General features: G+C 38.4%; 1 protein-coding gene across 4 annotated transcripts; it reads left to right on the forward strand.

Annotated features, from left to right (window-relative positions):
- The first annotated feature begins 846 nt into the window (after positions 1-846).
- On the forward strand, positions 847-16,122 carry card14 (caspase recruitment domain family, member 14). 4 transcript variants are annotated; one of them, XM_055041464.1, is made up of 20 exons: positions 847-2,356; positions 3,726-3,863; positions 3,941-4,266; positions 6,751-6,861; positions 6,972-7,090; positions 7,332-7,458; positions 8,499-8,648; positions 8,740-8,862; positions 9,326-9,426; positions 9,810-9,865; positions 10,073-10,133; positions 10,499-10,715; positions 10,791-10,917; positions 11,652-11,892; positions 11,967-12,030; positions 12,116-12,236; positions 12,362-12,526; positions 13,490-13,608; positions 13,867-13,982; positions 14,789-16,122. In XM_055041464.1, the coding sequence occupies exons 1-20, from the start codon at positions 2,143-2,145 to the stop codon at positions 14,994-14,996; spliced, it is 2,904 nt and encodes a 967-aa protein (XP_054897439.1). In that variant the 5' UTR covers positions 847-2,142; the 3' UTR covers positions 14,997-16,122. The 4 variants fall into 4 exon arrangements, with proteins under 4 accessions (XP_054897439.1, XP_054897440.1, XP_054897442.1 ...); XM_055041465.1 differs by having other exon boundaries at positions 10,076-10,133; XM_055041467.1 differs by having other exon boundaries at positions 7,332-7,443.
- Positions 16,123-23,937: the final 7,815 nt, after the last annotated feature.

A 23,937-nucleotide genomic window follows, 5' to 3' on the forward strand; every position in this document is an offset into this window, starting at 1 on the left:
ACTGGCTTCTTCTTAAAATGTCTCTGCAGGAGTTTCCCAAAACATGTTTGTGTCTACAGGCGAAGCCCTGAACAAACTGTCATTACCACTACTAACATGAAGCGAGGAAAATCATGTCATTAATTAAAGTGGTTTCCTCTAATGAAATTGTTGAATAACTAACAAATAATGACAGAAATTGACTGTGCCTTATCACCGATCACATTATTTCACACATTTCCCCTATAATGATTGTTATGTTGAGTTTTTCTGATAGTGGCGAGAAATACAACGTAAGCAGGAATGTACAAATACATTGATTATTTTTTGTGAGTTTGAAGAAGTTGCTACTTTTCCTACTGGAGAAACACCGATCATATAGCAGCTTCAATACTGTGCACCATGGAAACCAATGTAATTATTGTCTAAACATATCCATTGTTAGTAAGACTGTTAATAAAGTTAATAATTTTTCAAGGCACTATCTGAAAAACAAGAACAATTAAAGTGATACGTCCAGTCTTATGTGGGCCTCAGTGTGTAATTTAGTACAAATACAACACCTAGAAGGCAGATCAATGACGCTTTATACAAAAAGATTAAATGGTTATAAGAAAAAGTAATACATGCATATATACACACAGGTTCATAAATATATATAGGAGGAAAAAAGTTCTATAGAGTGAAAAACAAATGCTTGTTAGTGCTAATAAGCTTTAAATTTTTCCTGTCTACTACCCCACTAATTGGAGTTTCTAAACAGTTGCAGTGTACAGATTTCATTTCAGGATCTTGGGAGCATACCTAATTTAACAGTTTTTTTCTACAGAAATCTTTCAACTTTTTGAAAGTTCTCTGAAAATGTAAAATATTGTCGTAGTTTTCACAATATTTCTGAGATTGGTTTGTCATAGGTTTAAATCAGTCTTCTAAATAGTTGTGTGGAATTCCAAAATTTGTACTTACAGGTCAAAACTGTCTGTGATCTGTGTTATCAAATGTGGGATGATTCAGTTGTTGTTGCCCCTTTTTTTTTATTACTATTATTTTGAAGCTCCGCTTTATGTAGTTGTTTATATCCTGCTGGAAAATTCCACATAATGTTCAGCTTTTATTATTTTAAGGACTATGAGGCAGATCATCAGGCCTTGTACTGTTGACAGAAGCTGATTGTCCCCCAGAAAGAGTCATTGTTTTCAGTATTTAAATTCTTAGATACTTTTTAAGAATTTTGAATCTTCTGTGAGCTTTTTTATGGGTGGTGTGTTGTCGCATCATTTTGCTTTTAGAACCTAAAACCGGTTCTGTCTTTGAGATAACAGTTGTGTTTGTCAGTGCATAAGTTGTAGATCTCACTTACGTAAACAGTTTATAGGGCTTTTCCCAAAAGCTTTCATTAAACTTCCAGACTTTTTCTGTGACCACTGACAAAAGACATCCTGCAAAGCTCTTACACTTATATATATATAGCGGCTTCAATTTGTATGCATCCTCCCTTATGACACACTAAGCCCACGTATGTTTGGCTTAGAAAAACACTTTGTCCTGGTAATATTATTTCCAGGAGGAGGAAGTCCTCCTCCTTCTGTGGAAGAGGACTTTGCTCTGTTGCTCTCTGTGTTTGCTCCTGTCTGTGGCGCAGAATGTTTACCTTCCTGTGATTAGGAATTAAGCTGAACTCTAATGCCTGTTTTAATCAGCCCCCAAAAGATTACGTGAAAAACTAACCTCAGAACACTGGCAGAGAGGAAGGTTATCATTGTTAGACAAGACACTGAATATGTCTTTAAAAACAAACAGCATCCAAGAGTGAGGTGCTTACATTAACGCTTTGTTTAGCTGATTGTTTTTAAGAGTGTGGTTAAAATCTAGCGAGTATGTGTGAAAACCTGTTTCTTCATGATGATTGTGCCATCCTCCAGCTGAGCTGCACAACGAAGGTTGTCACACAGGTTTTCCTCCACGCCCACAGACACATGCTTGAAATAATCAGCAGGGCGTGGAAACTACCCTGCCTTTGTTTTTTTTAATCATTCTTCACCCGGCTCCTTCACTCAGTCTGTTGGTCTGCTGTAAAAGTGTGTGTGTGTGTGTGCGTGTGCCTTCGCTGCCGCCTCTCCGGCTTCAGCTGTGTGTACGCATCAGTGATCCAACGCACCAAGGATGGCGGAGGAGTCTGTTCCAGAGGGTCCCAACCTGAAGGAGTTGAGCGAGGAGGAACTTTGGGAGCTGATCAATGACAACCGTCACCGGATCTCCCTCGGGGTCCGACCGTGCATCTTGTTCCCCTATCTCAGGCAGGTCAAGGTTCTCACGGAGGTGGATGAAGACGAGATCCTTTCCCGTCACAATCTGACTAATCGCTGCATGAGAACAAGTAAGCTTCCTGACAAGACTTTCTGTGTGACTGTTTTAAGAAAGTTAGATCTGCTCAAGCTGATAAGAATTTCTTCAGCTTCTTATTGTAAAGTTATGCGTTCTAATTTGCCCTCCTTTTGTTTTTTAATCCGCCAATCAAAGGTATGTCTATTGTTTATATTTTTTCCCCTCTAAATATCTCAGATTGTCAAACAAAGTTTGCCAGATGAAGCTGAGCTCAGTAAATGCAAAGAGCCAGTTTCAAATGATCTTTTAATTCATCAAATGGAGAATCTAATCAGGCTAACCAGACCCTGTGTAAAACGTTATTGTCATCCAAATCTAATAACTAGCTGTTATAACTAGCTTGCAAAATTGCTTGTATTGAGCAACACTGGAGATTTTTTTAACCATGAATATGTGAGGTCCTACCACAGCAACTGAATTAACTTTAAGCGTGTAGTTTGACAAGCCCTCCAAACCCATCCATTGTTTTACATTCTGAGATAAACTTTCTAGTGTACTGGTTAAACATCCCTCTGCCTTTAGATTTGCCTAAAATCTCCTGCATTTTTAGGCAAGAGAACAAGATTCATAGTTCCCTTAATTTCAATAAATGGTTCAGGTGTTGAAACTGCACAGCAGCCCCCCCAGACCACCTCTCTACCACCACCATGTTTCACTGTCGATATGATTTTTGACTTTCTGAAAAGCCGTAAGACAGATATAATGGGACACACTCCACAAGAGTATTATTGTTACATTTTCACAAAGAGCTAAATTGTCCATCGATCCATTATCTTACCCGCTTATCCTTAGTGGAGCTCTGAGCTGGTGCCTTTTTCCAGTGGTCAATGGGCGAGAGGTGGGGTACACATCAGACAGGACACACAATCATGCACACACACACACACCTGCGCACACACACACAGAAGTTAGAGATGGAAGGACGGTCAGAAACCTCTGTAGGAGCGCAACTATTTTGCCACACCACCATTCATCCAGTTAGAGAGCTAATACAGGAATTATTCCTGTATCATCATGGTATTATTTTAGCATTTAGAGTAGTAGACATGTAATTGTGAATAGAAAGTTAATTTGACATTCAGGGTCTAACAGATTCAGCAGTTGTTAGTGCATTGACTCGAAATGTCAAAGGTTTCTGACTTTATAAATTAACAAAATTTCACTTTCAAAAGTTTTTGAATGACTGTCAAGAAATGTCAATATGTTTTATTTGAGAATTGATCAAGGTTAATAACAATGAACATATGTGGTGGATTAAAAACTGGGTTTTTGTGTTTGTGTGTTCTTTCCAAATAAAACTTTTCATCTTTCGCATGAAGCTGAATCTGAGACAAATGGAGATTAATTGTGCCACCTTTTAGGCTACATGTTGGATCTGCTGAGGACCCAGGGAAGAAACGGAGCTATAGCTCTGCTAGAGGGGCTGATGATTCATTATCCAGTTCTCTACACCCAAATTACAGGACGTAAGCCCAGCACAGAGCCCTCGAGATTCAGCGGTAAGTGTCCTAAAACATCTACACTTTCAAGGGGTGTCTATGTCTCCTACAGCTCACCTGCATTTTCCTCCTCACAGGTCTGATTAAGTACTCAGAGCTGACAGAGTATCTCATCAGAGCGGTAACAGGGATGCAGACGGAGTTGCAGGAGGCCCGCAACGAGGCTGGCAAGATGAGCGCCCGCTGCTCCTCCCTGGAGTCGGAGGTTAGCCAGCTAATGGAGCAGGAAGAGAAATACAGCCACCTTCAGACTGAAAACGCATGCTTGCAGAGACACCTGAGCTCTCTGCAGCGGGAAGTCACCAAGCTGAAGGACGAGAAGTGCGACTTGTACATCCGCTACACTGCAAGCATTGAGGAGAAATCGGCTATAAACGGGCGGCTGCATGACCTGAACCTGCAGGTGAGTTTTTTCTCTTTGTGTTTTAATATTTTTTTTTCTCCTGAAAAATAGAAGCAGTGTCTAATATTTAATTTAAGTTATACTTTCTTGTTCCTTCTGAGAGTCTCAATGTGTCATTGCTAATCCAGGGAAAGCATGATTAATGTTAACAGTATCATAAAAAATGTATTCAAAGTACAAAAGGAGGCTCAGAAGAAATAATGACTTAGATCATCTTGAATTCCACCTCAATTCCTTTCCAGTTAAATGATAACTTGTTTCTTCCTAGAAGAGAGTGAAGGTGGATATAGAGGGGAATGTTTAAAAACTGATTGTAATTCTCAGGTTTTCCCATTAACGATCAAGAAGATCTTTTGAAAAACTCTTTGGAGAATGTGATTAAATTTTAGCCAAGAATTTTCGGTGTTATATAGTAAAATGCTGGCATGCTGTCTGTGATAGTTCATATCTTTTCCCAAAGAAAAAAATCACAAGAATTTGTTTTCTCTGGTTTACAAATGAAGCACATACAGTACTATGTTTAAACTGTAAATGTCAGCTTCATGACAACGGCGTGGACTCATTCAGTCTTTTGCCAATCTCACAATATTCTCTGCTGTCTCCCAACTCCACTTCAAATGTGCAATATGAAATAACAGTATTTTATCTTACGAACAATGTTCTGGCGGAAGGAAACAAATATAGCATGTTTTATGCAGCATTGTCCCAACAGCTTTGTTGAATTACTCAAGGTCCTTTTTTAAAAAAAAAAAATGTTCATGGCTAAACATTACTAAACAATATTTAGCTATTAAGCTTAAATTGTAATTGTTGTACATGAGCCTAAAGTACTGTATAAAGATTAGACACATAAAGTGAAAATTTATTTGTTCACTTTGTATGTGCAGACAATAAAAAAATAGTTTGTATCATGTTCGAAACCTTTTTCTCTTATTATTAGTATTATTATTATTATTATTATTAATCAAAACTTTCTGGATTTTCTTACATCAGAAGTAGGATGATTTGTGTGAAGTATTTTTTTTTCCATTTTTTTATATTACACTTAGTAATTTCTCTTTAGCAATTAAATGGTTTACTTTAAAAGGAAATGAGCTAATCATGCTCTATGAGTAGTTTCCTTTTTTTTTTTTTTTTCATATTCTAATCAGGAAATATGACTACCGGAGCGTCTTTGAAGCATTTTTTCTAGAAACCACACTGAGCAGTTTGTCACTGAAGACATTAACAGCACTATGAGGAGTCGCTGCTGCTGTTGCTTCTATTACAGAAAGAAATTTGTCAAGGGTAAAAGCTAAAGCTTTTTATCTCAGCTTCAACAGAAAACCAACTACTAAACCCAGAAGTTTATGTAACTGGTACTTATTCAACCTGAGGGATTCTACATTATCCCACCAATGTGTGGCAATGAGGTTATTGAAACGGACAGGGCGAGTTATGCAGTTGCGTTTCAGATATCGAACAGCGGCAGTGACCTTCGACTTTGATTGGACAGTGGAAAGAAGGAGCTGTGGTGACTCAGCTCACACTCACAAAAACCCATCATTCTGACAAGAGGTGTTAAAAAAGCAGCAGCTTCACTTTCTGAGGGATTTTGACCAAAGGATGTCGTAATCTCTTTATTAGGACTGCAGCACGTTGTTTTTCTTTGCACAATAGCACAATATGTCTTATTTATAAGCATTTCTAAACTTAAGAAATCTGTGGTGCTACCAACAAGCTTTGAATAAGTTTGTATTTATTTAATTAATTTGAACCATAAATTTGAAAAAATAAAAATAAAAATACACATGCACTTTTAGGTGTTAATATTACTTTTTTGTATTGTCATATATACAATAATTTTCTACCAGCTCAAAGCTCCTCCTTTGTCTTTGTCTCAGATTTTGTCTTTATTTTTGTCTTCTTATCTTCTTGTACTTTTGTCCTCTTTTTAAACCTCTTATCAGGAAATGAAAACTCATGAATGATTGTCAAATTCAAGTATTTTCTAATTATCACCATAAACCCAAATGCAATCCCATAATCCTTCTAACAAACATTATGACTGTTGACTACAGGTTCGTGTACTTTTTTTTCTTCTCCATTCTTACCCTTTTATTTGGATCTCTAGTTTTTTCCTCACTGCATGATCAACTGCGACACAAATAAAAATGACTGTTCATGAAAAGAAAGTTAAACGTCTTTCTGCAACATCACAGTAGGACTTAGGGGAAGGTTGTACAGAGAACCATGTTTCTTTTTTGTTTAGTTTAAAAAAATAAACGAAGCAAAAATAATTGATATTTATGTACTGTTGGATCAAACACATCAAATATCAGCTCTTTATTAAGAGATGTGAATTTATAAAGAAACTTTTTGAGACTTATGTCAAGCTACAAAAACAAACTTCACCATGGCATATAAAACACACCTGTTTTGTTTTCATTAGGACACAACAGTTCATTATCATCATTGGGATGTACTTGTTGTCTTTGATGGCAGGTATATCAGCTGCAGATGGATCTACAGAGCATTCAGATGGAAAATGAGTTCCACAAACAGCGTTCCCTCCGAAGCGTTTCTTCTTCTCAGACCCCACAGCTGCAGGACGAGGTCAGAAACCTCTCATTGTGTCAGTTTTCTTAGATGAGCTTTCAACAGAGAAAGGATCAGCCTCTTCTTATCTCCTCGTGATCTTGTCTTGTCTTCCTCTCACCCGTCAGGCTCATAAGGACATCCTGCAGCAGGACTTGGCAGAGGCAATCGACAGTCAGGTGGAGTTGGCGGAGCATCTGAAAAGCTACAGAGAAGAGAATGAAAAGCTGCTCAGAGACAAACAGGGGTGTGTGTGTGTATGTCTGTGCTCTGCCATCATTATGAATGAGGAGAAAACATGCAAATTCATCTTAACAGTATTAACGGAAGGTGACCTTTCAGGATTTCCATGCACAAAGTTAACCATGACATATAAAACTGTCCCATGACCACAAGGAAAATATCAACTATGTTTATTTTTTTTCATTAGTTTACATGTTGGACTTGGACTTTATTATGTTTTTAATTTAGCCATATGTGTTTTTTCAGCTCTTGAATCAGACAGAGGCTCTGAGCCTTCAGGTGCAGCAGCTTTCTCTGGACTGTAAAATGCAACAGCAGAAGAGCACCGTGGTCCAGAGCCAGATGAAGGAACTTCAGGTAGAGAGGGACCAGGTGGGTGCAGGAACCACCGTGTTTTCAAGTTGTGTGCTTCTGTTTCATATTTTACCTTCAATGTTCAGCTGGAACTGATCCGCCATAAAGTTTTTTCTTATTATTTCCTCATAAATGCCACATACCAGTAAAATCAGTATTTGTTTTTTTATTATTGGATTGTTTTAGCTTCCCGTTTTGAGTTAGGGTTTCTTTTTTTTTCAATTTAAGAAGCATACTAGATTGGTTGACATCTAAAAAAAAATCCCTCTCAAAGCAGAAATGTGTGTGTTAATTTGCATGAAAAGCATGCTTTGTTGCACACGTTATTCCCATGAGGCGTCCTGGCTGCTATTTATAACACGAGCGCTGTACGAAGAAAAATGTTGGCTTATAATCTCCCACACCTTAGAAAGTATCAAGTGTCTCCAAGCTGCATCATGGAGCTATCAGCCTTTTATAATTGTTCTTGTTGCCTGTGACAGTGCATAAGTGTCTTCAAGTTGAATTAAAAATTGCTTTTGAATCATGGGTTCAAAAATCCTGTTATTCCCTAAGAAGTCCTCCCCATTTAATATTTCCCTTATTTTTAAGTGAAATCTTTGTCTATCAGTTAAGAATAATGAGCCTACCTACTGTATTTGTACTATGAAATGTATTATATTCTGTACGTAATTTAAACATGCTGAACATTTTTTTCTAATATCAAATCCCATCTTTAATAGTTTAAAAATAAAAATTAAAAATGTAAAATTTTTAGATGAATCATTATTTTTCTATTTCAAATTTCTGTCATTTATTGTTAGTTTGTAAAAAAAGGAAATGTGACACCACTTTAATACCAATCTGCATTTCTTTTTTCTCGATGGAAGCCATCGTTGACAACGTTATGTATTAATTTGAAGAAATCCAGGTTTAGTTGGTCCACAACCATGTTTCCAGAGTGACCATCTAGATGAGTCAGGAATCTGGCCTACCTTAGTCAGGAGCTGTAAGGACGCTATTTAGTTTTAACTGAGCACCTTTTGATTCATTTGAAATCTTCCCGTGTGTGTGTGTAGGCCTACCAGTCCAGAGACGAAGCCCAGGCCATGATCGCCCGCGTCCTGGCTGAGAAGGACACGTTGAGGAGTCAGCTGGTGGAGCTGCAGGAGGCCGTCTTCACGCTCCAGGCAAAGCGCAGCCCCAGACCCCGCCTGCGGAAATCTGGTGTATGTTTTACGCACACAAATGACCACATTCACACAAAAGTACCACAGATGAAGAAGTGACTTTACTGATGCCTTTGGGTTGGGATTGAAGGTGAAGGAGATCAGCTGGGAGAGTCCAACTTCGAGCTCTGAAGAATGTCCTGTTCCAGACCGACGGAGACTACGCCGCATGGACGCACTTAACCCCATGTCCCTGAGTTCCTGCACCTCAGAGGTCTGTAACATGTCGCTGTGAGAGATGGGTTTCTATTTAAGAAGAATTTAGTGTTAAGTGATGATTTTGTAGGCTACACTACTTTTCAAAATGTTGTGCTCCTTAATCTTGATCAGACTTGTTGCATCTTTATGTGATGACTTGTAATTGTGAAGTAGAAGGAAAAAAATGTGCAATTTAATTTTTTGACTGATAAATTGTGAGAAAAAAATCATCTAAACTTCGACTGGCTATGGAGATAAGTAAATATATTCAAATCCTGACCAGCTTTTCAGTCTCTTCTGAGGAAAAGCATCCAACCGTATGAGATTTCTGCTACAGTCAATATTGTTGGAAAATCATGTTCAAGATGCAACATTGTGTTCTAGTAACTAGTCCACATAATAAAGCAAAATTCCAACAGAACCTGAGAAACTTTGAATGAAATCAGTGCTTTTTATTTGCTGTATTTATGTTCTCTTAGTCAGAAGATGCTGTTCCCTCCAGCATCCGATCCAAAGGCGTCGAACCACCAAGTCCGGAGTCTTTCCGTAGAAGACAAGAATTTTTTTTTGAAGACAGCAGGTGTGTGTGTGCTGTAGTATATGTACACGTATAGTGAATTTGTTCTAGTCCATTGGGTGTCACCTTACACACCAGGAAAAAGGAAAAATTTAATTCTGTCCTCTGCATTATTTTCTGCTGTTGTAAGATGACTTTCAGGTGAATTATTAATTCACAGGAATGTGAGGTTCATGTCATGCAGTCATGGAGGAGGGCGAGCGGTGTTGAGCTGTCTGTTTGTATTCTTTAATCCTGTTTCCTTTTATTACTTTTGTTCCTGCAGTCTAAGGGAATGTTTCATGCTAAGAGTTGTCTGACGTTTTAGCTTTGTCACCGTCCCACTGACTTCTGTGTCTAAGCACATTTCCAAAGCTCATTCTCGTTTGTTCTTTCTTCTCACGCAGTTTGGAAACAGCAGAAACTGACTCTGTGCTGGACGACTTTGTGTTACTTTCTGATGGTACGTAGAGACAAAAGCTGTCCTACAGTGAGCTGTCCTCAGTGTCTGGTCTTGTGCTGTTTAGTTGAAATACCTAGTAACAATATTACTTATTGTTTTAATTTGAACCTTTGTCAGCTCTGACAAGTGATACATTAACTCTGGCATATTATTGTTGGGGAAAGCAGCCCTGTAGCCAGATCATCTAACAGCCTCTCTTTTGTTCAGCAGGGAGTGAAGATGAGCAAAAACCCAGACCTTCCTCTTTTCATGGCTCCGGCTCCGTCTGGTGAGGACAAAAACGGATTTGGGATTTATAAAGTACAGCCTAAATATGTAAATAGTCTCTTGTAGAAGAATGCGGGTGATAAAATGGAATAAACTGTAAACAATATCTTGTCAGTTAAAAAAAAATAGGCCTGTAAACCTCTATGAATAGATTTAATAAACAGATACAGTCTTACTCAACTACCCGAATTAATGCCGAATCTCCTACTTCCTCATTTCTCTGCCAAGTCTGAGCTGATCCGGGTGCTTTCATAGGCTTAAAATGTATTTTAAATGTATTGTTTCAAAGTTAAAAAAAACTTTGTGACAAAGAATTCTCAATAATTGGAGTGATTACTAGAAATGTGTTTTCTGTCTTCTCCTCAGTGACTCAAAATCCTCAGCCCCTTCCTTCCTGGTGCGTTCTCGTCCAAAAGCCATCCGCGTTAATGGCCGCGTTCTTGGCCTCTCCCTCCAGTGTGATGCCCTGCTAAGCCAGCTCTCAGTCGTGGGAGGAAACAAGTCTGGAGTGTTTGTGCACCAGGTGACTGAGGGCAGCGCAGCCCATACTGCCGGCATCAGCCCCGGGGCGCAGATTGTGGAGGTGAGTGTACTGATAAAAAAGGTGAAGTGTTCCTGTAATGAATAATGCAATTCTTATCAAGCTGTGGTTCTGCAGGTCAGGTATGAGCAAAACCACAGGGCTCTGAGGATGGTGTTGGAGGACTCCACTCTGGAGGAAGCTACATGGGCTCTGGGCCAGGTTACAGGTTTCTGTCAGCTGTCCCTCCGCCCCAGGCAAAACGGTAAACCTGACAGCGTTAAAAAGACTAAAACGCAGAGTTGGTGCTGCTGTGCATTTTGTGTTTTTTTTTTCTAAGTCAGTAGGTAGTAATGGTTCCAGCTGATGTGAAGTCATCAGGAAGCAGATATTTTTTTTTTTTTTTGCTATTTCAAAATTAGATAACAGCTCATTTGTCATCTTGTCACATGGAGGAAACAGTATAAAAATGTTACCTCTATTTAAATATTTTTCTCATCCACTAAAGGATTTTGACTCATATTAGAGTGGAGTAATTAAATCATGGAGTTACAGACAAACAAATAGTCCAGCAAATAATATTCCCTCACCAATTTGTGTGTTGAAAATTCAAGCTTTCAGGCATTTGCAACACTTACTCTAATCAGCAAAAAAAAAAAAAAAAAAAACATTGTATATCATAAGTTCATTCTTGACTGGCAGGCTTGTTTCAGCTCATAAGGAGTTGGTGCACCAATGTCTACTGCAGATGAACCCTATGGATGCCTCTAACAGCCAGAGATGTGATAGTTTGCCAAAGGTGTTAATTCTAAAACAATTCATTCCTGTTTTCCATTCACCTTCATGGCGATAGGCATTGAAAGTAGTTGGACACTTCTCCTGTGTAATGTCATCTAAGAGAGCACAAAATAGACAACAAACATCCTCAGCATCATGTGCAGAAGACGGCTGGTGATGAAGGTGCTGCAGCAAATTTACTGTCGTTGTCGTCCTGCGCAGACTACGAGGCGCTGCTGCAGCAGCTGCAGAACAGCCCGACGTCGTCAGGAGACTCCTTTTACATCCGGGTCAATTTATCCCTTCCCGCTGGTGCCAGTGGGACCTTGGCCGTGTCGTGCAACAATATCCTACATGTAACAAACACGAGACCTGCCGGCACCGAGGATCTGTGGCAAGCGAGCCAAGTTCACCCGTGCCAGCTGCTGGACCTGCAGAGTGGAACAGTACCCAATTATTATAGGTTGGTGCTTTGCTGCGAGCCGGTAGTAGGTCCTAACAGCTCAAGATGAGAACAGATTTCCTCCTGTGTTACAGGGCCCAGAGACTTTTGATTCAAACAATTGAAGATATGAGCTTTCAGACAAAGAATCGCCAGAAGGTATTTAAAAAAATTTTTTAAGCAATTTGACTAATAAAGTGTTCAGGGTTCTAAGTTAATTATGGAAAAACTGTCATCATCCCAGGCTGGACGAGAAAACACCCACAGTGAACAGAAGGCAGTGAGGATTGTCAGCACGGGGCGCCAAGGAAGGAACCCTCTGTGGGTCAGTGTGGATGAAGAAAACGCGAACAGCACGGAGTCAGGTACAGTGAGCAGCAGCAGCACCATAACAATGTAAAATGCTTGTCTTAACTACCATTTTGGTGCTGCAGTGTTCACAGTTTCTAATGAACATTGCACATTTGCCTCTGTTTTTCCACCTCTGAAGGTTCTCCGTCACCACCCAAAAGCTGTGTGACCCTCATGCCCTACACGCTTGTTACTCCTCATTTCCCACCAGTCTGCAGGCCCATCCTGCTGCTGCCAACAATACTGGGACGCATGCTGGACAAGAAGCTGGGCAGCTGGCAGGGCTTTCAGCTCTGTGAGCCTGGTAAGCGATGCTGCGGCGTTATTGCATTTTGTGTGATAAGTCAACACAAAATGTGCATCTGTGAAGTGGAAGGAAAAGTACATGCAATTTTTTGTTTCATAACAATTTGAAAAGCAGAGAGTACATTTCTACTCAGCCCTCCTGAATCACTGCCTTGTTGGAAGTGACAAGTCTTTGGGAGAACAACTTTGTCAGTTTTGCACATCTACAAATTTTTGCTCACTCTTTCTAACAGCTCAAGTTCAGTGCCGTCCTCCAGAACCGCTGGATTTGTACTAAATTAAATTACACACTGTGGCAACCACTTCAATGACTTTGGAGACAGCTTAGTGTATTGAAATGTGAAAAGGGTCTGAAACGCACACCACAATTTTCAGGTTTAAATTGATACATTTCTAGAACCATATATCATTCTTCCCTCTGCACAATCACTGTGTTTCTTTGTGTGTCTTACATGAAATTGTATTAAAGCCCACCGAGGTTTGTGGCTGTAACATGACAAAGAATGAAGAAGTTCACAGGGCATGAATCCATTTGCAACACACCTTATGTTCAGTAGACATAGCACGTTTTATTGGTGAGATTACTGATTCTTCTCTTCCTCTACTTCCGATTTTATGCCGAAATGACGGTGCGTCTGACTAGCTGTGTAAACAATCTGGTCTCTTACTGGGCAGAGGTAAACATTTCATTGTGTTTATCTGTAGCTGTAATCTAGGAAGGAAATAAAAGCAGTAGGTAAATATTTCTAAAAAAAAATCCGCAGCAGCTATAAATAGTAAGCATGTGCCGATGTTCCCTGCAGAGGGTAAATTAAATGTTTGTTGACCTTTGTGGGAATCATTGCAATAACAAAGAACAAGAACATTTAGCGGAAAACATAGGAAAATTAAATATTTAGTGCTCCGGATTAACGGATATAGTATGTTTGTGTGTCATTGTGATCTGTCTCTGTCCCTTCAGAGATGTTGACCTCGAGTGAACATGCTGCTCGTCTCCAGAGGTCGGAGATTCTGGAGGAGGTGGAGCCTGGTGGAAACCAGTGCTACACTCTTCAAAGTGTTGAGAAAGTCATGAAAAAGGTCAGAACGTGCTCTCTTGTAGAATATTTAGAGCCTACAAAATGATATTTAACCTGTCAACAAAATCTTTTTTTAAAGTCACACATTTATGTGTATGCAAATCCCCAAATCGCGAATTGTTGCGGTTTTAATTCGAGACTAAAACTACCAGACAAATCAGCACAAGCAGACAGTCATTTTTAATTCTAAGAAACTCCTTTCAGAGTGACAATCTTTCTGACTTAACGGCATATTTTGCCATCCCCCTCCTTCTCTCAGGGCCTTCACTGTGTGCTGCCATTAGGCCTGGACTGTGTGCGTCGGCTGCACCGCTCCGAGATCTTTCCAGTTATTATCTTTATGGGCGTGTCTGCACGCAACGCACGTAAACTGAAGTATGTTTATTTTGTTTTTGTTTATTTCACAGAAGCCACTGAGTTGTTAAGCACTGCATGCATAGGGGCTAGAAATGTCAATCCCCTTGAACTTTTCCTGAAACTACCTTATATGGATCCTACTTAATAAACTAACATAGATTAGTGCAAAATTCTTTGATGTTTTGTGAATAAAAATGTGAAACGTGAGTCTTTAGTCCAATACTTGTGAATAAAATCCAGTGCAACCAATTGCCCTCCAAAGATATCTCATCAGTGCAAAAGTGTGAGTAATTTAATAGCTGTTCTGTGAAGGCTTCAGAGGTCTGTTTGATAACATAAGTGAACAAACAGCGTGAAACGCAGCAGACGGGTCAGATTTAAAGCTGTAGAGATGTTTAAAGCAAGTTTGTGAAAGACAGCAGGCCTACAGGAGACATAGTGAATATTTGGTAAAAAGTTTCCGGTTCCACTGTTTGACCTACAAATGCACAATGCTATTTGTGGAGAAAAACACTCCAATTGCAAACACCATGTCCACATTGAGACATAGTGTTACTGTCTTGAGGAATGAGGAAACCACTCAATGTTGATTGGAGGATGTATGAAGCTACCTGCAGCATATCCTTGATGAAAAAGATTCCCTCTTCCAGCAGGTCATTGACCCCTACGCTACCAGACAGTGTGATTGGCTTTTGAGAATTTTATACAAAAAACGCCTATGATTTCTTGGACAGTAACAAAACTACCATGTTAGCTCCAGTGAACTGATTTTACATGTCACATGGTCTGAAGTCAACGCGCCTCTTTTATTTTCCGTTTGGCAGGTCAAAGCTGCAGCGCAGCGGCCAGACGGAGGAACAGCTGCTTGCATGTTCAAAGAGCGAGGAGCCGCTGTTGGACAAGCTGCCATGCCTGTATCACAGCATGGCTCCAGACTCCTGGTGTGACCAGAACTCCCTGCTGACCAGCCTCCGCACCATCATATGGGAGGAGCAGAGGAAGGTCGTCTGGGTGGAGCCGGACCTGTGGTGAAGATAAGGGGAGGAAAATTCTGATTAAGATGATATATGTGTATATAAGATGAATAAGCTTTACAAGAGATATTTTTGTAAACATCAGTATGTATCCATGATACTTGAAAGTGTATAAAATCCTGTAGGAATGCCCAGCATAAACTGTATATTATCTTCTTCTATTTTAGGTATTTGTTTATAACAAGCATTTGTAAAAACACAATTGTATCAACAAGACATTGTATCTCCACATTTGTTGTAGGTCAGTTCTTGTTATGAGGGATTGCATCTGGTGTCGATCTCTTTTAAACCACTACGTTTACCACTACTGCTTTTTAAATGTCCTCTAGAGGGCATTTTATCTCTCTGCTCTTTAATTCTCTTTTGCTAAATAAAAGGTTGTTGTTAGAGTGTCAGAAGTTTAGTTTCTGTAAATCGTCCACAGGTTGTTACCGGCCACGTTGTTCGTGCCACTCAAAGCTAAACTCTGAACTCAGAGAAAATGTTGAACCCACTTCCTCATTGCTTCTTCTCTCCCTTTCTCTTTCCTTTGTGCGTCAGGGAATATGATACAGTGTTTTTCACTCAGTTTGACGTAATCACTTAAAAAAAAAAAAAAAAACACAACTACTTCCTTTGTTCTCTCAGAAACCGTGCCAGACGAGAGCATGATTTGTATGTGCGCCCTTTTCTCTTCTCTGCAGTCAGCCTTTTTGACAAGAGATTATATTCATCTGTTTTTTCTCCTTCTGTCTTCTTTGCCTCCCAGAGTTTCATTCACATTGAAAGTGTTCTTAAATTTCTCATACAAAAATGGTATCACTCTAAATTCCTAGGGAAAATGCCTCAAAATTTGCCTCAAATTTTGTTTTTGTTTTTTTTTTTATGTTGATTGCCAGATCTTTTAGGCTAAAATGTAAGGTTTCTTTAATTTTGTGAAAGCTTTATAGAGGTTCCTGCTGCCTTATGCATTTTCAAACTGAATTCAGCCATTTAGCTTCAGCATAAAGCTTAGATGTAAATGAGAGCTTTTTAAGAGGCACATCAACCTGTTATAGCCCAAATTTACATCGCTAAGAGCAATAAATTAACATCAAGATTGTCTGTCTCTATAGCTGTTTATTTTTTTTATTAAAATAAATAAACTTGGAGCCATTTCATGTCATAGTGGGTGACATGCTTGTAAACAAGTGAGCTGCTCATGAAATGAACACAGTTCTACAAAAACAAGATGAATACATATGCTGGTTATTTCAATTCTGTTATAATCCTGTTCAGTTTATTTGCACTGATATTAATCACAACCAAATGGTGTCTTTGACATAATAACATTTAACGTAATAAACATGTCCATGTCTAATGAAAGGACTTTAGTCACAACAATCACTTTCACATTCAATTTAACAACAAAGATGTAAATTTGCTCTAATTAAAATGCAGTGTGTATGCCTTTAGGGGCTTAATATAAAATAAACACTAAACACATTGTGTAACATAAGTGTAGCTTTAATGCTGTTGTTTTTGTCATAATTCCCACACAAGTGCAGGAATCACCTACGAGATCCGGAAACTCCATAACTGGGTCAAATAGGTTTGAACAAACCTAAAACAAACCCTGTGAGGCTCCAACAAGTTCAGTTAAACTTGATTTTACAATTTAAGGATGAATAATACAAAAAAAAATAGTCCAATATAGCAAATATTTGACATTCACAGGTTGTTGGTGTTACAAAAATTAGAGATAGTGCCATGGTATTGTTGCCCCGACATAACATCAACTAATTTACTGAACAACAACCAAATGTATTTGTATGACACATAAACTAACATCAAGAATGCAGAATAACTTGCTGCTCTGCTGCTGAAAATACCCGTCAGTAACTTTAATATGTTTCGTGTAAAGGTGTTTCCTTAACCTTTTTCTTCAAACAGGTGAAATCTATGAAGTTTATGGCGGTTCAATCCAGCGCATGCGCATAAGACTTCTCGCTGCATCACCACAAGAGGGCGCACAATATAAATATCGCTAAATTGGAACAAAAATAAGCGCTGCAGCTTTTGTCTCGTTTTTATTTCGCATGCAGTGTTTCAGTTGAGTGCTCGGAGTTGTGTGAAAGGACGTGGCTGACATTTCGTTCTGTAGCCGTAAACTGGCTGGAAGTTTATTGTGAAGAAAGAAATCTCCTGTTAGCTCAGTAGTTTTGTTTGATCAGACAAAATACATATATATGCACGCACCAAAACACACTGCAAGGTAGTTTTCAATTGGCCTATTGTCAATTTTCAAAAATGAAAAATAATAATAAAAATAGTTACTTCTAATAACGTAACCTGAAGGTAGCGTGAAAACAATAAAGTAGATACAACATTTAGTACAAAGTACAAGGGAAAGTTTAGAATGGATTGCAGTTGCTTCTTTCGTGTAAATAACAAAACACTAATTTATGAGGTCAGTCTTTACTTGGATTTCGTTATACAAACCACATGGGATTCACTGCAGGAGCAACATCTAGAAAATATTTTTTTAAAAAAATAATAAAAATCTGTAAAAGAGCCAACTCTTGTTCTTTTCGCAGCACTTTGCCTGAGATGTGCCCACATTCAACATTTGCATGGATCTCCAATTTGTTTAGGTATTTTCATGATGCATACAAACTTCTTTATCCATGTGGAATAACAATGGTTGGTTGACGGAGCTGCGACACTTTAGAAAAGTAAGAGTTTGATGCACAAGTTGGTTAAATACTTTTGTTTAATATTTGGAAAGAAGAAACCCTGGTTTTTCTTTTTATTTATTATTTTAGATCCATCACCAACATTTGGGCAAAAATCTGAAAATATAGAGTTCATTTCAAATGGGCCCAGGTTAAGCATAGTCCATTTTCTCCTCATAGTGTTCAGGTCAGAACTATTCTTGTCACTTATTCTTGATCTCAGTTTTCCATTCTGTAACCAGTTTTGAAGGCGATGTCACCGTTTGAACAACCTGCCTCACGCGTTCAGATCTGATGAAAGGATGCTGGTTTGCAGAAAAGATGTCAGGACGTTGCTCATGGCTATAAAACGCTTGTGGTTTTTCCTCTAAGCTGCTAAAAAAAGATGAAACAAACGTTACTGGGTGTCTAAGTGCGTATAATTTTCAGACGGCTTCAATGAGAAAACGGCCTCATAAGTTCAAATCCATGCAGCCGGTTCTCGTTTTATAGATTGAAGTTCTGTCACAATCTCCTTAAATCCACCTTAAAAACCAGAGCTCTGAAATCGCATCATTAGAAGCCCGAAATGGCTACGACATCAAAGCCATACTTGATGAGAGTATCTCAATCCCTGACACGAAAAAGTGAGAAAATGTTCCAATTATTTATGTTTTGGGCCAAACTGATTTTTTTTTAAGAGTGCTTTGATCGTCAGTGGCCACTAGAGGGCAGCAGAGAGAAGCAAATGTGGTTTGAAGGAAGCTGGAGGAGCTATAATGGCGAGCAGGGGGAAGGAGAGAGGAGAGAGGCAGCTCTCTGGTTTCTGAACCACATGCTCACAGCATCGCAGTTTCACTGGCTGCTTCCCAGATAATGTGTTTACAGCCTCCACCGAGAACCAGAGCGCCCCCTGCTCTGATTTCTGTCTTTAATTAGCTGTTTATTGTTTACTGACTTAGATTTAAGGCTTTCTAAGACTTCAGGGGAATCAATTTCCTCGACTGGAAGGTATTTGTGGCTCCATCAGGGACTGAAACCCTCCCTCCTGTTCCCGGGAAACCGCTCCAGCGATCTGTGTTTTGTCAGGGAGCGTTAAAAACAGCGAAGAGGCAAAGTTAGCTGGAGAAGATCCAAGAGCAGATAGAAACATGGTTTATATTATATTTCCTTTAGTTTGTTTTTTTTAAATACTGAAGCTGCAATGATCACCACACCTTGATTTCCCTTTAAGCCTCTCTTGCTTCACACTGATGTTTTAGTGAGCAATGTAAGCTGCTCTGAATTAAAGCAGCTCTGTATTTTTATTTTTTTACTTTGCGATTCATATTGTTCATTGACCAGGTCAGTTTTGTAAAGCCATTGAGAAAAATGAAGCAAAAGCAAAGTAGTCAACTGTGGCTCTTTAGGTCTTGGGCATTTATTTAAGCTCCATGTGTGAATTTATGTGATTTAGGAGCCAGGCGATGTGAAAGCTGATTCCAGATTCCTATTTGGAGTATTTTACTGCATACTAAAAACTGTAGACCGTTCTGAACCAAGTCTAATGCGCCATAATAGACAACCTCAACTTAAAATGATCTGTTTTACTCCAAACATTTTCTGCCCTAAACTTTAATGTCCTATGTATCCTTTGGCATGAAAACAACCTGAAATAAGGGTGAAAATACCAATAAAATTTATAATCCTTCAAGACTGTTTATTTTTTTTTTACCTGTGTTTGGATTTATAAAGCCTGTGTATGAAATTTTTATTTATTTATTTTTTATTTATTTTGCTTTTCTGAAGGGATACAACGATAACTCTCAGGAGCAGAATGTCATTTATTCTCTCTACATCATGTCATCTTTCTCAATGTATAGGTATATATACAGCCAAGCCCAAAATTATTCACATAGCTGGCAGATTTTGGTTTAAAAAAGTCTCCATTAATGTGTCTTTTGACCGGCTATAATATAAACGTATGAGATTAATCCAGTCAGGGTCTGGATGGTTTTAGTTCAACTTCAATCGGATTGAGAACCTGAGGAGGGATTTAAAAATGAAGGCGACGACAACGAGGCTTTCCAGCCTTAAAGATTTGAAACTCATCACCTAATGTTGTCAAAATATTAGTGGAAACGTGAACTCAGAAGGATTTTCTTGCTGAAATAACAGTAAAGATTTTTTATTGATCATTATAAAGTGGTATTCATAATACGCGATGTGCCAGTTCTTTTATTAAATGTGAATAAACACTATATGTTAAACACATGTTGTAAATATGTGACATTTTTTTAAAATATGGGCTTAACTGTACTCTGTACATCCGTGTGAAACACGAAGGACAGAAAGCATTCCCAAGTGTTTCTTTTCTCAAATTGAAAGCTTCTTTTAGGCAAAACTGGATAAACCTGACTTTCGTCTATCGCTCACACTGATTGTCGTCTATTCAGACGGCTGAATAAGGAAGCTATAAACAATGTTCCTCTGAAAGCAATTTCATTTTACTGTCTGCAGCGTTTTGAGTTTCTGTGAATCCTTGCTTTGCATTTCTGTTTGTGATCATTTCTCTGCTTTCTTGGTGACATTTCTCCGTCATCTGATTAATCCACCTCCTTCTCACAATGTCTTTCTTCTGCTCATTAACTCACCTGTCTCTCACTCCAGCAGCACTAAGTGGTTTTCACAGCCTGCATCGGGTCTTTCTATTGTTGCCACCAGCATGCTTTGTTGGTTTTTCTGAGGTCAGTTACCATTAAATCAGCTCTCACCTCCAGTCCTCATCTCTGTGTTTGGGTCCTTAACGGCACTGCTTTGTCATCGTGTGAGTCTTATTAGACATAATATTGTTATGGTTTCAGTTATTTCACTTATTTAGAGCAGAACTCAATGTCCTGCCTAAATGTGAACATTAAAGGTCATACGTTGTTGGGTCATTTGAGCAAACCTTAAATTTAGACAATAGATGTTTCACTCTTTTTTTTCTTAATCCACATTTATTCTTTGTTTTAATCAAAAGCAACATTGTCTCTTCAAAAATCTTTTTAAAAACTGTTTGGAAGCATGAAGGTTTGAGTTTACGGATTAAAGTTGACTGGAACGAACATATAAAAATGCAAATCTTCTGGAAAATGTTACGTTATGTGGCTTTCTCTTATGATAAAGCAATGATGTGGTTGTAAGCTGATATATCTGGGTTGGGTCGACGCAATCTTTCAGTATGAGTAAACATTTTTCAGTGGGGCTTCGCCTGATTGTTCTTAATTAGGTTTGAAACAAATTTTTAAATGTAAATTTTTGTCTTTGCATGAGTAAAGTAAGTTTTACTTCGTTTCAGTTTGCATGAGTTCAGTCGTGAAGGCAAAGAAATATAAGAACACAACCTGTTTGTTCTGCCTTTAACAGTCTAGAGTAAATAAAAGTTTTATTTGAACCTGAAACAACACGAGGGCAACTTGAGGCGTGTGTGATTACTCCAAACACTCACTTGCAAAAGTTGGATCTTTTCATATGAACCATGTTACTAAAGCATATTTACATGAATATGTTGACACAACTACAATACTTTGCCCTGAACTGTGTATGACTTCATTACACTTGCTTTTTAAAAAATTGAATTCAGCTGATCTACCAAAAGTATGAGATTAAACACTTCAGGTCATTCATATTAATTAATTATTATTATTATTATATTTTTTTAGAATAGAGCGTTAATTGATGATTCAAGGACTTTTACCTTCTATGTTATTCATAAGGCTTCTTCATTTCAACAAAAAGGTTTAGGTTTGAAAAATTGTGACCATAATAATCAAGTATTTAATAATCAGATAAGCAAATGAAGATGTGATTTATTTCAGCTATACTCAGTTCACAAAGTAAAACGGATTAATTACACTCGGATGTTTTTCAAGCCTTTATTTCAGTTAACTATGCTGATTTTCTGCCTGAAGCTAAAGCTAACACATATGTTTAAGGTTAGAATATTGAATTAGTAAAAGTGTGTTTGACTGCTTTAAGGTTGCTGCTTATCAAATGAATGATATGTGTGCATGTAAAATATATTTATTTTGCATTTCGATTCAAATCAGTACTATAGATCAAAGTTGTGACTTCAACAGGGTCGTTGTCTGTTGTGGCATTTGCTCCTGTTCTTAATATGAACAAACAAACTACAATCAGAAATTCAACTACTTTCATAAACGTTTTCTTTTTTTAAGAAAAAAATGATTTGTGCAGGATATGATGCTAGTTTCAGTGCGTCAGTATTTTATTACCTCTGCTATATTTATGCTGCATCGGCGCAGCTTTGTTAGCCGTTGGGTTACGGATACAGTAGGCTTATCAGGTTTTTCATAAAGTCATCTTTCTTCTAATGGTGGAAGACCAAATTCAATGAGCTACAGTTACTGACTGTCACATTTCACATCACACAGCATAATTTGATCTGCTGTTTGCTTCTCGCCACATAAAAGCTGGTAGGAAGACCATTAGATCTGCAGCTGATGGTCACAGGGAAATTTGATCATCTCCAGTTTGGTGGCTTTAAACTCTCAAATTTTATTACTGTCGATGCCAAAAAAAAAAAAAAGAATAAAAAATCCGTTTCTTTCTGTGTCTGTCTCCATTCATAGAGCACTGACCCTTTGCCGACCCTGCACGGTGTGAATCATGTACACAAGAGTGGCCGTGACCTCATGTATGTGTGTGAGTATCTTCAGGCTATCTGCTACAAACACATATTCACACAAAGCTACAAAGACCTCAGGTTAAAGACCTGTCATCACTGGAACTCCTTTAAATCAACAATTTCTTTCTGCGAACCGTCGGTATTAACAACAAATCCAGTATCTTTCATTTGGGGTGTCTTCTTTTTGTTTTTGTTTTTTTTTTTTGTTTTTTTAAAAGAAACTTTGAGGACTCCGCCCAGAATTTCTCAGCTTTTGTTGCAGCTCCGTCCCCTGGAGGGACGTCACAAAGTTAAATGTCAGTGTGATAAAAGTCACCAAAAGGGGATTGAAAATAGCTTCAGAGAGAGCTGCTTATGACGGAAAATGTACACCTACAAGTGACATAAAGTACAAACCAAACACTTAACTTTGGTTCACTTCAGATTAAAAATGTGCTTTGTCAAACTTAAAGGTTAAAGAAATATATATATAAGATAAAAAATATATATATAGGTAAGATTTGTACCTTGAAGTTCCAAGTCCTACGAGTTCGTCTTGCTGCATTGAGGTTTTGTCATAAAACGGCCGCCGACCTCAATGTGCTGTGAATTCAGCCATTAATTTACCGACTTATTTTCTGTTGTGGACATGCACTATTTCTGTGCCGAACATCTCTCCATTTTTATTCCCAGAGAGAGCACAGCTGAACCGGTCGCAGCAAAAAGAGATTTAATTCAGTGGCGCAGCTGCAACTCTGAACACTTAGGCATTAGAAAAGAGGTGAAAATGATTTGCTGAAGTTTGAGCTGAGCACCAGAAATGAGAGGAAATTGGATCATCTAGGTAACAGTGAACATGTCAAGATAGTTGGTGCCAGAAAGACTTGTCTGAGTGTTTTAGAAACGTATGATTTACAGCAGAGGTGTCAAACTCTAGGCCATAAGGGCAGGTTTCCTGCAACACGTCTCCCTGGTTGAGCAGACCTGAATTAAATGACTGCATTGCTGCCTCAGCATACACTGACAGTCTGTGGAGCCTTATAATTGACTAGTTACAGCTGCAGAAAACCACACCCTCTGTCACTTCTGACAACTAACTAAAACTGGACAATGAGAGATTGGAAAGACGTTGGTCTCAGTTTTAGTGGCAACTTTGAGATGGTAGGGTCGGCATTCGGTAATAACGACATGAAGGCACGGATTCATCCCAGCGTTGTAGCAAAGGTCGCCGACCATGGCTAACCCTTTGTAACAGCAGCACTATTCTAGTCTTTGATCGCTACTTTCAGTGAGATAATACATCAATCCTCTAAATGGTTAGTTGACAAAGATAATAAATTGATTGTACCTCAAGAGCAGTTTGATTGATATAAATATGAATTATCTTTGTGTTTTATATCCCAATTAGAAACTCTGAACATTATAATGAACTAAATTAAAGGGTAGCTAAATTACATTTCAATTCATTAGGCCGAAATAGATGTTAATACAGTGATATTTATTTCTTTAAAGTATCTACAACAGCACTTGAGTGATATATTAGCAATATCATAAACTAACTTGAACTAAAATAAACAAAGTGTTAACAACGTTCATTATTAGCCCATAGAAACAAAAGC

Source organism: Poeciliopsis prolifica, unplaced genomic scaffold, assembly GCF_027474105.1.
Source record: "Poeciliopsis prolifica strain line A6 unplaced genomic scaffold, Auburn_PproV2 SCAFFOLD016, whole genome shotgun sequence".
In the NCBI taxonomy this organism is placed as follows: Eukaryota; Metazoa; Chordata; class Actinopteri; order Cyprinodontiformes; family Poeciliidae; genus Poeciliopsis; species Poeciliopsis prolifica.